This window comes from Hemitrygon akajei, chromosome 7, assembly GCF_048418815.1.
Source record: "Hemitrygon akajei chromosome 7, sHemAka1.3, whole genome shotgun sequence".
Classification (NCBI taxonomy): Eukaryota; Metazoa; Chordata; class Chondrichthyes; order Myliobatiformes; family Dasyatidae; genus Hemitrygon; species Hemitrygon akajei.
The window spans coordinates 179,934,146-179,947,068 of record NC_133130.1 but is presented as its reverse complement, the minus strand read 5'-3'; the positions used below and the strand labels follow the sequence as shown (position 1 = coordinate 179,947,068).

At 44.2% G+C, this 12,923-nt stretch overlaps 1 protein-coding gene across 5 annotated transcripts in view; it reads right to left on the bottom strand.

The window, feature by feature from the left end:
• The window catches only part of LOC140731238 (SH2 domain-containing protein 3C-like), a 203,935-nt gene that overhangs the window by 41,100 nt on the left and 149,912 nt on the right, over window positions 1–12,923 (bottom strand). The window contains exon 1 of one of the 5 annotated variants that reach the window (XM_073052771.1): window positions 9,121–9,511. The exons of the other annotated variants lie outside the window; for them this stretch is intronic. Coding sequence (XP_072908872.1) covers window positions 9,121–9,201 — 81 coding nt within the window. The 5' untranslated portion in view covers window positions 9,202–9,511. Of the gene's footprint in view, window positions 1–9,120; window positions 9,512–12,923 lie in introns of those variants that run through there. 5 annotated transcript variants of the gene reach the window in all.

Sequence of the window (12,923 nt, the reverse complement as noted above, 5' to 3'; positions counted from 1 at the left end):
CTTCCCTCTGCTAGCCTGCAAGTCACCCTTGGGCAAGGCGTGGCACTTGCTTGACCTCCCATTCAGGGTCACGTGAAGCCATGGGAGCTGGTGGTGGAAGGTTGTATGAGCAACTGGTCTATATCACAAAACCTGGTTATGTGACCACTGACACCAGGCAGACAATCTTTGAGGAGTATTGATAACGGCTGGGGTCACCCATCTTGTAAAGACACTGCCCAGAAGAAGGCGATGGCAAACCACTTCTGTAGAAAAATTTGCCAAGAACAATCATGGTCATGGAAAGACCATGATCACCTACATCATACCATACAGTACATAGAGATAATGATGATGTCCTGAGTTGGGATGAGATGAGATGAGAAGAGCAGGAAGGGGAAGAGAGATTAGTGGAGAGATTGAAGGAAGTGGTCACATTCCTGCTTCAGAATACAGAAACTCACTTGTGGGAAGTTTGAATGGTTAGACTTAATGTGAAGATATCACTGGATTCAGTTTGACAAAACCTCACCTCCTGATGGTGTTCACTATCTAAAATCCAGGAAGAAAGGTGCCCACTTGAATGATGAATTAGTGACAAACAACATCGGCAAAGATCACATTTTAGTTTAGGCGGAAGAGGCTACACTGACTTTTCAAGCTGATGGAGATGGACTATTACATATTGCTCAATATTGCCCAGTTGCTCAAAGTCATTCAGCACGAATTCAGGCCATTCCTGCCAAACTGTTCTCTGTACCATGGACAGCATTTGCATCACTGTGTGACATGGAGGGGCCACTGCACAGGATCGGAAAAAGCTACAGAGGGTTGTAAACTCAACCAGCTCCATCCCCGCCATTAGGGATGTCTTCAAATACTGATGCATCAAGAAAGTGGTATACATGATTAGGATACCCACCACCCAGGACATGTCCTCTTCTCATTACTGGCATCAGGGAGGAGGCACAGGAGCCTGAATGTTCACACTCAGAGTTTTAGGAACAGTTTCTATTCCTCTACCATCAGAATTCCGAACAGTCCATGATCCCATGATCACCGCCTCACTACTTTAGCTCTCCTTTTGCACTACATATTTACTTTTATATATATTTCTTATTGTAACTTGTCATATATTTATGTATTGCACTGTATTTCTGCAGCAAAACAACAAATTTCATGACATATGCCAGTGATAATAAACCTGATTCTGATTCTGCTTCATGCTGACCAAGATGCCCACCAAGCCAGTCACACTTGCCAGTGTATGATGAAAGGCAGGTATCCATTCAAATACTCCCTGCATCCACAGAGTTAAAATGTCTGCCGTATCCCATTAGCACACTACTAGGCCAATGTTCTCACTTCTACTGCAGGACTCTCAGCAATAACACTGCTGCACTGCACTGATAGTAAGAACTCTCAGATATAACAGTGCTTGCTACACCCCATGCTGATAATAAAGTTCCTACTTTTAACACGATTGTGACACCTGTTATGATCGTAAGGTTCATAGTTCTAACAGTCTTATGCAGCTCACTCTGATAATAAGACTATCAATTACAACACTGCATGATAAATATAAAGGGCTCCCCATTAGAAAAATGAGAATTTTACTTTTAAGATAAAGTGCTTGGTTACATGTCTGGGTGCTACTAGGATTAAAAAGACTAGCTAGCACAATTCAATAAGTCAAATTCATAGAGCCCAGAATAATCACTTTTATATTTCTAAGAGATGATTCTGTTTGGCTTTCTTCAGTCACAGTATTGGTTGAAATGAAGGTTGTGACCTTTTCTAACCAATACAAACAATCTTTACACATTGCACGGTGTGATTCTCTGGAACGTGAACAGATTAATATTGACCTAAGCAGTAACCAGGAAACAGATGACAAACCTGGTTTTCTCGTTGTGACCTTTCTGGTGCTGCCTTCGACCCTGACTGACCTGAGACGGGACAGTTAATGGGGTCAGAGGCCGGATCAGAGCCCCCCTGCTCCCTGAAGAATTCCAATTCTATTAGTTTTATTGTGAGAAGACGAGAAATGCTTAGCTATGAGCAGGTTCACCACCATTTTTGACAGCTCAGAGAAAATACATTGGAGAGAAATCACCTGGTATAAGACCCACAAGTATTTGTGCCAACCGTGACAATTTTAACCAATCCCATCTGCCTGTAATTGGTGTATATCTCTCCATTCTCCGCCTGTTCATATGTTTGTCCAAATGCCTCTTCAATGTTACTGCCTGCTTTCAGTGCTGCCTTAGCAGCATGTTCCAGGCACTGACCATTCCCAGAGTAAAAAAAAACTAGCCTTTAAACATTCCCCTTTCCTGAAAGTTATGTCCTTTTTCAAAGAAAGATGTGGATATATGAGGGCCTTTACAACCTCTGCATCTCTCAAACCGTAAAGCAGGAAATTTGCACATTCCCAGAAACCAGAACGTGATTGGACATTGAGACACACAAGAGTGCTAATGCTGGAACCTGGAGCTGCAGATAAGCCACCCCTCCTCAGTCCACTAATCACGCTGGGCTCGTCTCCCACTACTTATACCGGCCATCTATCTGCTCCATTCTCATAAAACATTGCCAGTTCCTCCCCGCACCCCCAGAACTGCTCAGCCCACCGAGTTCCTCCAGCAGATTGTTTGTGATGTTATGTTGGCTGAGGGACAAATTTATTTATTTTTATTATTATTTAGAGATACAGCACAGAAACAGGACCTCCCAATTCAATGAGTCTGCAATGACTACCTGTGTGACAAATTAACCTACTAACTCGCACGTCGAAGTAAGTTGCAAGTTGTAAAATTAATCAGCTCCATTATAGAGTATCCAAGACATCTTCAAGGACGGTGCCTCAGGATGGCGGCATCCATCATTAAGGACCCCCACCACCAGGACATGCCCTCTTCTCGCTGTTACCATCAGGAAGGAGGTACATAAGACTGAAGGCACACACTCAGTGATTCAGGAACAGCTTCTTCACCTCTGACATCCAATTTCTAAATGGGCATTGAACTCATGAACACTACCTCAAGACTTTTATTATTTCTGTTTTTGCACTACTTACTTAACTATTTAACATACATATATATATTTACTGTAATTCAGCTTCTCTTTTATCATGTATTGTATAGTACTACTGCTGCAAAGCTAACAAATTTCGCAAATATGCTGGTGATATTAAAGCTGATTCTGATCTTTGGAAACCGGATACCCAAAAAAACCCCATGAGGTCATGGGGAGAATGTCCAAACTCCTTGCAGACAGCAGCGGAATTGAACCTGGGTCACTGGCGCTGTAATAGCATTACACTAACCGCTGCATGAACATGCCATTCCAATGCTGCCCAGCACACCTGGGAATTATCTTGAACTTCATCTTAAAGAATGAAAGCATCTTTTATGACTTTCTTGGTTTACTTTCTCATCTGAAGGATGGGCTTTGCTGCACTTCCTCAGAAATGAATTGTCAACACAGATCATTGGCACGCATAGTCCACATCCACCCACCAAACGGGTCCCTGGTTTATGTACGATTTTCTTGTAGCATTCCTGACCCCAAACCCGGGTCTCTGAGGCATGGGCTGTGCAAGGGGGTAGTAACTGAGGCAGTCAAAAGGAAACGAGACTGCAGGGTGGGAGTGAGAGGACCATTGAAGAGATGATGAGGTGCTCAAAAAGAAGAGTCATGGGGTAATGTTGCAACCCTTGCCTTACCACACTTGGAATATTATGTTCAGTTTTGGTCACCTCATTATAGGAAGAATGTGGACATTTTAGAGTGGGTGCAGAGGAGATTTACCAAGATGCTGCCTGGACTAGAAGGCATGTCTTATAAAGTAAGGTTGAGCAAGCTAGGACTTTTCTCTTTGGAGTGAAAAAGAATGAGAGATGACTTGATAGAGGTGTACAAAATGATAAAAGGTGTCGATGGAGTGGACAGCCAGTGACTTTTTTCCCTAAGCTGGAAATAGCTAATAGGAGGGGGCATAAGTTTAAGATGATTGGTGGAAAGTATGGGGAGCAGGTAAGAGGTAAGTTCTTTACACAGAGTGGTGGGTGCATGGAATGTCCTGCCAGGGGTGGTGGAAGAGGCAGATACACTAAGGGCATTTAACAAACTTAGTTAGGCACATGGGTGATAGGAAATGGATTATGTAAGCGGGAAAGAAGATTGCTTATAGATTAGTTAAATAGTCAGCACAGCATTGTGGGCTGAAGGGCCTGTACTGTGCCGTAAGGTTCTACGTTCTATGTACTTCAGGCGGCAGCAGGAAAATGCTGAAAAAATGGGAGGAATGATTAACCAAATTGATTATGCCTGGGACTCTGAAGTTCCCGGTAATGAGCTGCGCATAATTTCTTCATAAATCTGCAACCCTGGTGCAGGAGCAATTAATCCTCCGGCGCAGACGTCACAGCTCAGTAGCCAATGGGAGCGCAGAGACTGGCACCACTGCACCAGCATAAAGAATAGTCTCAAAACCCAGTCTCGTCACTTTAAACTTCAAGGTGCAAAAAAAACCAAAATCCTGAACTGTCAGGGTAATAATCACAAACTCAATCCACAGCTATAAACCAAAGAATTCTCCCTGTTGTGGGTGAATTCTAAAGCAATTACTTCCAATCTGCAGCTCACTCTATGTTTATCTCTGTGGCAGTGGCTATTTGCCGGAAAAAAGGACAGAATAGGCTCGACAATGATGCCTTCTGCATTTGAATATATCGCACTATTTTGAGGGTTCATGAATTGGGGTGTAATTTGAACTGGATAGCAAACTGATAGAAAAATAGAGGGCTAGATAGTAGAGAAGGGTGAGATTGATTTTAGAGTAGGTTATAAGATCGGCACACATGGTGGGCCTGTATTGCGCTGTAATGTTGAATGTTTTTGTTCTAACCGCAGTCGGGCTACTGGAGATGGGAAGGGAAGGTGAAGCTCTGGTGCTGAAAAGGTTAAGGATTCTCTCTCCCTCTGTCAGCGGGCTCTTTCTTCTCTGGATGTCATCTAGAAGAGCTACTATTGGCTAGAAATGATGTCACCTCTACCACAAAGGAAAGACTCCCATTGGTCTAGGGACAACACGGTACAGCTGCTTGCTGAGACCTTAAATGTCATTCCTGCAGCGTGTGAGCTTTTCCTTCTTAATTTCCCGAACAGCTTGTTCAGATAAAGAATGCCTGTAACAAGCAGAAGACAATAGCATGATGATGGAAAACTGATTACCCCCAACATTTTAAAGGCCCTTTTTTCGCTACAATCGCAGTTTGGATCCAATATATTAGAAACTGTTCTTTCAGATTTTGGGTGTGACAGTCACTGTTTACCTAACGGGAGCTGACAGACCAATAACCGTACCGATTTGGGGAAATCACCAAAGAGGCATCCAGGGATTAGAGAAATGAAAAGAGACCGCCCCCCCCCCCCCCCGTCAACAAATTTTACAACAAAATAGGCTATTAGCTCTATCCAATTTATTTCCTCTCTCCAATTGCCCCATCCCGAAAATTCTCTCCCACCTTGAGTATTTGTCACAATCCCTTTAGAAAGTTGCCACTGAATCTCTTTACATAACCGCAGCACATTCCACAATACATGAGGGACTGGATTAGGCCATCCGGCCCGTCAAGTCTGCTGCGCTATTCCATCATGGCTGATTTTGAAGGGTTTAAATCAATGTTAGATTAGGGATTATTACCAGTAATTCGGATGTATGCCATTTGCCGTTTTCCATCGTTATTTCCACAGGGGTGATAGTCTGTTATTTTAATGGGTTTGTATCCCTGCAATTTACGCGGGATTTAAACCGGAATTTTTTAGCTATGTAATGGTTTAAAAGGCAGTTTCTGGTAGGATATTTTCTCTCCCTGACAGAAACACATATCAGTTCTGCCACTCACTGTCTCCAAACTTAGAAACTACTTCTCTTCTAGTACTTTCCAGTATATTTAAAATTGGGAACAGTATAGTGTTCCGTCGGCTAACTTAAGTAGCCCCTGCATTGATGCTTTGAAGCTCCGACCGACATAAAATAAAAATGAAATTAGCATCCCCCCTAACAGTATTCCAAATGAATTGACTCCAGGTTGCTGGCGATGAAATAGAAATGTTATATTAATGGGCCCGTCACCCTGACCCTGTATTTCCAATAGAATTCTCATATTTCCCTTTCAGTTTACAGATACATTAATCTCGCGTTGTTAGTGTGCATGTCAAATTCTGGAAATTAAAAAAAAACTTGCTCCTGTGAGGCCGCAGGCTGAGATACAGCGACCCCCATCCCCCCTCCCCCAGCGTCCGGTTTCTGATCGAACCTTAAAATGGCGCGTATGGGGCCATGTGGCTGTGTTTAAATATTTGATCGCTACATCGGATAATGATTTCCTGAGCAGAAAGTGTATAACGTAAGCTGCAATTATAAAGACCACACTTAGACAGAAAGTGATTGTAAAGTCGGTGTGTTAATTTACTTTACATCTTCTCCCACCTTCTCTCGAGGCATATATATTACTTACTAGTGGAACGGAACCGTTCAGACACAAATGTCCGCGTTCAGTTCCTCAGGAGAGTTGGGGTGTGATTGCGATGCTGGTGCTTTGAAGAAGGGAAGCCGAAAGACTTGCTGTCTCGCCACTGGTCCTCGCTTGAGAACATGTCGGATGAAGAGCACTAAATAAAGCCGTGACACACCTGTGGTGGAACAGCCCGCTATAAACACTCACATCGCTTAAGAGGGATTGGTCATGGAAAAGGGGGTCAATGCAAGAGGTAGGCGGGTTTGTGGGTGGGCTAACTTGGCAAGGAACTGGGTAAACAGCGGTACTCCAAATCCGCTCTTCCGTAGATTTAAGGTAAATCTCCGTGAATTCAATCAACGCGAAATTTCTAAAATAAGTATGTTTGGCACAGCATCGTGGGCCGAAGGGCCTGTATCGTGCTGTAGGTTTTCTATGTCTGTAAGAATTTTCAGGGTTACGCAGTTGGCCACTCCAAAGATGACTATAGGGCGTTATGATTTATCAATAATTGAAGGTCAATCCCATCAAGAGTCGTCAATAAAATGAAAATAATGCATTTAACGTCCTTTGGATGTTGAGTACTCCGCCGTTAGGAGAAGGAAATGAGTCACTGAACACTCAGAGTCTTTGTTCTCCAGATGACCAACACCGTCAACAGCTCCTCCATGCTAAAGAGAGGCCACTCGTTCATCTGCTCCTCGCTTTCCTTTCACTACACTTGTTATTACATACAAAAACAAGCTAAAACACACATCCTGTATTCATTTCTCAGCGTGAGGGAGCTTTTTGCGCGCCCTGGCGGCATCTCCAGATGTGATGCGGGCTGCCTCAATGGACCTGCTTCCAGCTATTCCCTCCAATTCTCATCTCTTTGCCAGGCGTGTGTGTGGGCCTGGCTCACAGTTTCCCCACTCGGTCACCGGGAGTGGGGAGGATACAACCGGTGGGTCTCCTGCTTATTGCCGGCACCCTGCTGTGTGTGTGTGTGTGTGTGTGTGTGTGTGTGTGTGTGTGTGTGTGTGTGTGTGTGTGTGTGTGTGTGTGTGTGTGTGTGTGTATGTGTGTGTGTGTGTGTGTGTGTGTGAAAAAGGGTCTCGGCCCGAAACGTCGACTGTAGATACTGCCTGCCCTGCAGCATTTGAGTGTGTTGCTTTGGATTTCCAGTTTCTGCAGATTTTATTATGTTTGTGTGTGTGTGTGAGAGAGACAGAGAGAAAAATCTGTCAGATAATCCGAGATGACACATTTAAAATTCCCCTTCGCCCACTTCCACTTTGATAAATCGGAGGTTAGGAGGTAAAGGGGGTGGCAGGTGTGAGGTAGGTGTTCAAAATTCCTCCCACTTTGCTAAATTCATTATTATTCATTGCCATCTCGGCTACTACTGAAGGAACGACGCGCCCAGGAGCTACCCCCGCATGAGAAACCTAGACTTTACTCATCCCTGCCCAGATACCAACCTGCCTCAGGCCCGAGGCAAGAAAGTGACGAGGACATTGACTGTTACAAACTACAAGCGTGGTCCACGGGGTCACGTTTCAAATTCCAGAGGAACTCAGTGACGACATGAAGGAGGGTCACAGCATTACATCATTGAGAGAACCAACGATCAACAGATTCAGCGCACACTGGAACAGGGCAGTCACGATCCACCTGTCCCTCGTCCTTGTGACTCCAGAAGTATGTGTGCTGTTCTAAACCTATAAGTGTGCGTCTTTGTGTTTCCCCGAGAGTCTCCTCTTTAGCTTTGTCTCACTGTGTGTCTGAGCGCATCTCTTTCTGTATTACACCAGAGTATCTATGAGCTTTCTGTCTCTTCCCGTCTGTCTTCTTCCCTATTGTTATGTCTCATTTCTCATTGGAAATGAATCTTTCCCTTCTCTTTGTATCGGTTGTGGCTATCTCTCTGAATAGTATTGTTCCTCTGGATCGATCCTCTCTGCGTGACACACACTCTCTCTCTCTCTCTCTCACACACACACACACACACACACACACACACACACACACACACACACACACACACACACACACACACACACACACACACACACACACACACACACACACACACACACACACACACACACACACACACACACACCCTGAGTGTGATTGTCAAAAAGTGTATTTTTCTTTGGATTAGTTTAACACCATTGCACTGTTCTCTGTAAAACCTACCCGCCAGAAAATTTTTAAATCAAACCCTTTAACGCCATTAATTTAACTGTAATTCACTGATACATTCACACTTAACTGTGTATTTAATATATACATAACTATATCACATCCATAACTACAGATAATATATACGCAACTACATAATATATACAGATTTAGTGTTCTCAGTTTAGACGCTACCTGTGGAAGAATACAAAGCTAACGCGATTACTTAAGGAATTTCAAAATCGACCAACCTTTCCGCGACAGAAAGCAAGATGCTAGCGCTGTGGGGTTGGATGAAACAGTTTACAATTACTACTTGCAAATCTCATTCATAAAGTAGTGATCTGCAGAACGCTGGCAGTGTGTGCTGCAACCTCGTATCTCCTCCGTGTGAGGACGGCGCACACAGCCAGGCGGGATACTTAATGCCGGATCCTCCCCTTACCTGAACCTGCATGAAGGAACCTCGGTAGAAGCAGCAAGCCGCCGCAGAGATCGCGCTCCACAGACTGCACTTGTCGGTCATTTTCACTTCTTCCAAAGATGTCTATGTGAATGACTGTAATCCAGGATTTTAACAAGAAACTGACCCGGGGCTCTCCCACCCCTTCGGTTTAAATTACTGCCTGATACCTCGCGGTTCAGGATGTGGGTTTAGGGGGTTCTGGTGCAATCCCAGAGATGGTGCGGGGCACAAGAGCATCACCCTCCTGTTCGCCTCTCCTCCTGACATTCGGCGGCTCTGCCACGATTCGCCAATGACTGTCAGGAGCTGCCTCCCAGCTCATGAAAATGCAATCAAGTCCAGCGGGAATTGATGGGGAGCTGGTAGTGGAGAGAGGGGATGCGTGGGGAAGGATGAACGAATCCACCTCAGCCCTGCACCCCCGCCTCCACCTCACGCCCCCCCCCCCACCAACCCACCCACTCCTGGCTAAAACACTTGTGCCGAGATGTTAAGTCCTTCTGCCTCGTACAAACCACATTAGCCGACGCCAAGAAGCAGGCTCTCGGAATTCTCCTGGGGGGAGAGGAAAGTGGGAAATAAAAAGGGCAGAAAAAAAGACAATATATATTAAAAATAGCCGCTTTCTGGACAAGCAGGCTCGCAGCCCGCGGTGCAGACAGATTCAGGCGCTGCAGGTTGGTTGGAGCTTCTGCGAGCGAGCAGCCAGCCGTTCACACAGCTTTTAATTATCCCAAGAAGCAGCCAGGGTCTGTGCAAACACAGCGGGTATCGTCCCTACTTCCTTGTAAAATTGCTTTCGTTGTAACACTTTCAGTGAGACCCAATTCATCCCCACTCTGTTTTGTCCCATAAGCGGCATTAAAATACACCCCGTCTCATTGCCAGGAGAGGAGCTCCGTCCCGCCGGTTATCTGCGTACACCCAGGACTACTGGTGTGCTCCCATATTATGATACAAGCGCAGATTGTGGGAGTGGGGAGATGGAGTTGGTTAGAATTAACATAAATATTTTTTTCTTGCAATGCACCCACCACAGAGGCAGCGGAGAAACAGGCCATTCGGCCCACTATGTGTATTCTACCTGTTTCCATTCACCTACACCAATCCCGTCAATCCACATTAAGACGATAGGGTTCTATGCTTTTCTAGTTCAGGTATTTGTATAGATGCTTCCTAAATGTTATAAGAATATCTGCATCCAACACCTCCAACTGTGTGTGAAAATATTACCCATCGCCTCCCTCTAAACCTCCCATCTCTCACCTCTGTCATCTTGTCTTAGTCCCCTTCCTCCATCATGAGTAAGAAGATCTAACTGATCTCCTTTATCCACCCCCCTCATTTTATACATTTTATATACTGTTCACCCCTCAGTCTCTTCAGCTGGAAAGAGAAAATGCCAACTTAGCAACTCCTTCCTTGTTTCATTCCCCACAACATCCTGGTGAATCGCCCCTCCTCCCTCCTCCAGCACACTTGTATCCTTCCTTTAACATTGTGACCAGAACTACACACCTTTCTCCAGGTTTAATAAAGTTGTAATTTCAATTCCCAGCCACACTTCATTGTGTTCAGTTCTGTGCAACTGGTAATATTCTCTACAACAATATTTACAGGATGCCAGAAGAACAGAAAATGCTGGAAGTAACAGGTCAGTGAATATCTTTAGAGAAAAAAATGAGTGTTAACATTCCAGGTCAATGATTCTGTTTCTACTGATGCTCACTTAACCTGCTGAGTATTTCCAGCATTATCAATTTTTATTTCAGAATCCTCATCTGCACACTGACTTTGATTTCCATTCTCACCTTTCAACAAACCATATTAAAGCCCTTAGGACAAAATTCCCCAATTTCTGTTGACCAGCCTGGTCAGTTTTGATGGAAACTCATCAACCTGTAATGTGATTTCTCCCACACTGATGTTGTCTGATCCGCTATTTCCAGCATTCTCTATTTCAGCTTTCCGACATCTGCAGTATTTTATATCTCTCAGTTTCCTCCCACTCTCTCTCTCTTTCACTTCTACTATTTTCATTCAGTTCTTCCAATGCCATCTGCTATGGTTAGACCAGCTGATTAACAAGTCTTCACCTCTCTCGCTCTCATTCTGCATCATCACCCCCATCATTCAGCATCCTATCACATGCATTCTCTCTGTTCTCTGTGCCCCTTCAGCTTCTCTGCAATGCAAAACATCTGATATCCAAATTTTTCCCAACTCTGATAAAAGATCCTCGTCCAAAGAACATTAACTCTGCTTCTCTCCCAACAGATGTTGTCTGGCCTCATGGAGGTTAATAGAATAACGTGGGGCCTAGAAAGGATAGATAGCCAGAATCATTTTCCGAGTGTAGGAAATCTTCTCAAGGATTGTCACCTTGTTATGGTGGAGAGACTTGTGAGTTCCTGAGATCCAGAGAATGATGCCGTCTGGAGTTTAGCCATCTGGCATTGAGTTCCAGGCAAGGTCACCCATACTGGTAAGGTCAAAGGGGAGGTTCCTGACAAGGTCATCCATACTGGTAAGGTCAAAGGGGAGGTTCCCGACAAACAGCGATCCAACCAAGACCTCAGTAGTGGAGCGGGTGGAAGATGATGACACATCACAATGGCAGTGAAGGCGAAGGAAGGCTGCAGCAATGAAGGTAGAAGAAGGCTGCAGCGATGAAGGGTCCCCCGTTGTTTTACATTCTATGCCACTGGACCCTGGCCCCAATCTGTCAAGGACTATGTGGTGGCTGCCCATTCATCAGCTTCCCCACATTAAACAGAGTCACACACGAGCATTCTCCATGAAGGGAATCCACCCTACTAGAACATGTGAATCCTGGATCTGCCTGAAGACCCACTAATAGACAACTCCTTAAGAGAACATGATACTCGGCTTGAGTGATCGCATTACTACTACCTAGTGTCAGAGAGTCTAGAACTAGAGGGCGCAGGTTTAAGGTGACACACACAAAATGCTGGAGGAACTCAGCAGATCAGGCAGCATCTATGGAAATGAATAAACAGCTGACATTCCGGGCTGAGACCCTTCTTCGGGACTGAAAAGGAAGGGGGAAGACATAGGGTTAAGGTGAAAGGAGCGGAATTTAACGGATATGTGAAGGGTAAGCTTTTCACACAGAGGTTGGTAACTATCTGGAATTAAGGCATTGGAAGCAGATACTATGATAGCGTTGTACATTGGATAGGCACCAGGATAGGAAAGGAGTAGAGGGATGTGGGCCTAACACAGGTAAGCAAATGAGATTTATATAAATGGACATCATGGTTGAAATGGACAATATGGGTCAAAATTCCCATTTCCAGGCCCATTTCATTTTTTAAATATTATATGACCTGTTGAGTTTTTCCAAAATGTTCTACTTTTAGTTCAAGTTTCCAGCTTCTTCCAATATTCTTGCTTTTCATACAATATTCATAATCAGAGTCAGGTTTATCCTCTCATGCAGTGTGGAATATCCTTATTACTATACAGTAATATCTAGCATCTTCGGAACTTTGATGGTGCCCGACTGGTAGGTTTTCTAGACTATTGGGTGTTATTTCTGTTAATTTCCAAGCAAATTTCAGATATTAAGCAAATTTGTGGCTGGAGAAGAGCTAAAGAGTTCTTGTGTATTTCTCTCTCCGTTCAAACTCACTGGGTTCGCTGTAAAATTTACTACTCTACTATGTAATGTGTAAATATATCATCAGCCTGAATTATTCTTTAATATATATATAAGATGTGCTATTCTATCTATAAAACATATTGTTCATAAACAGATC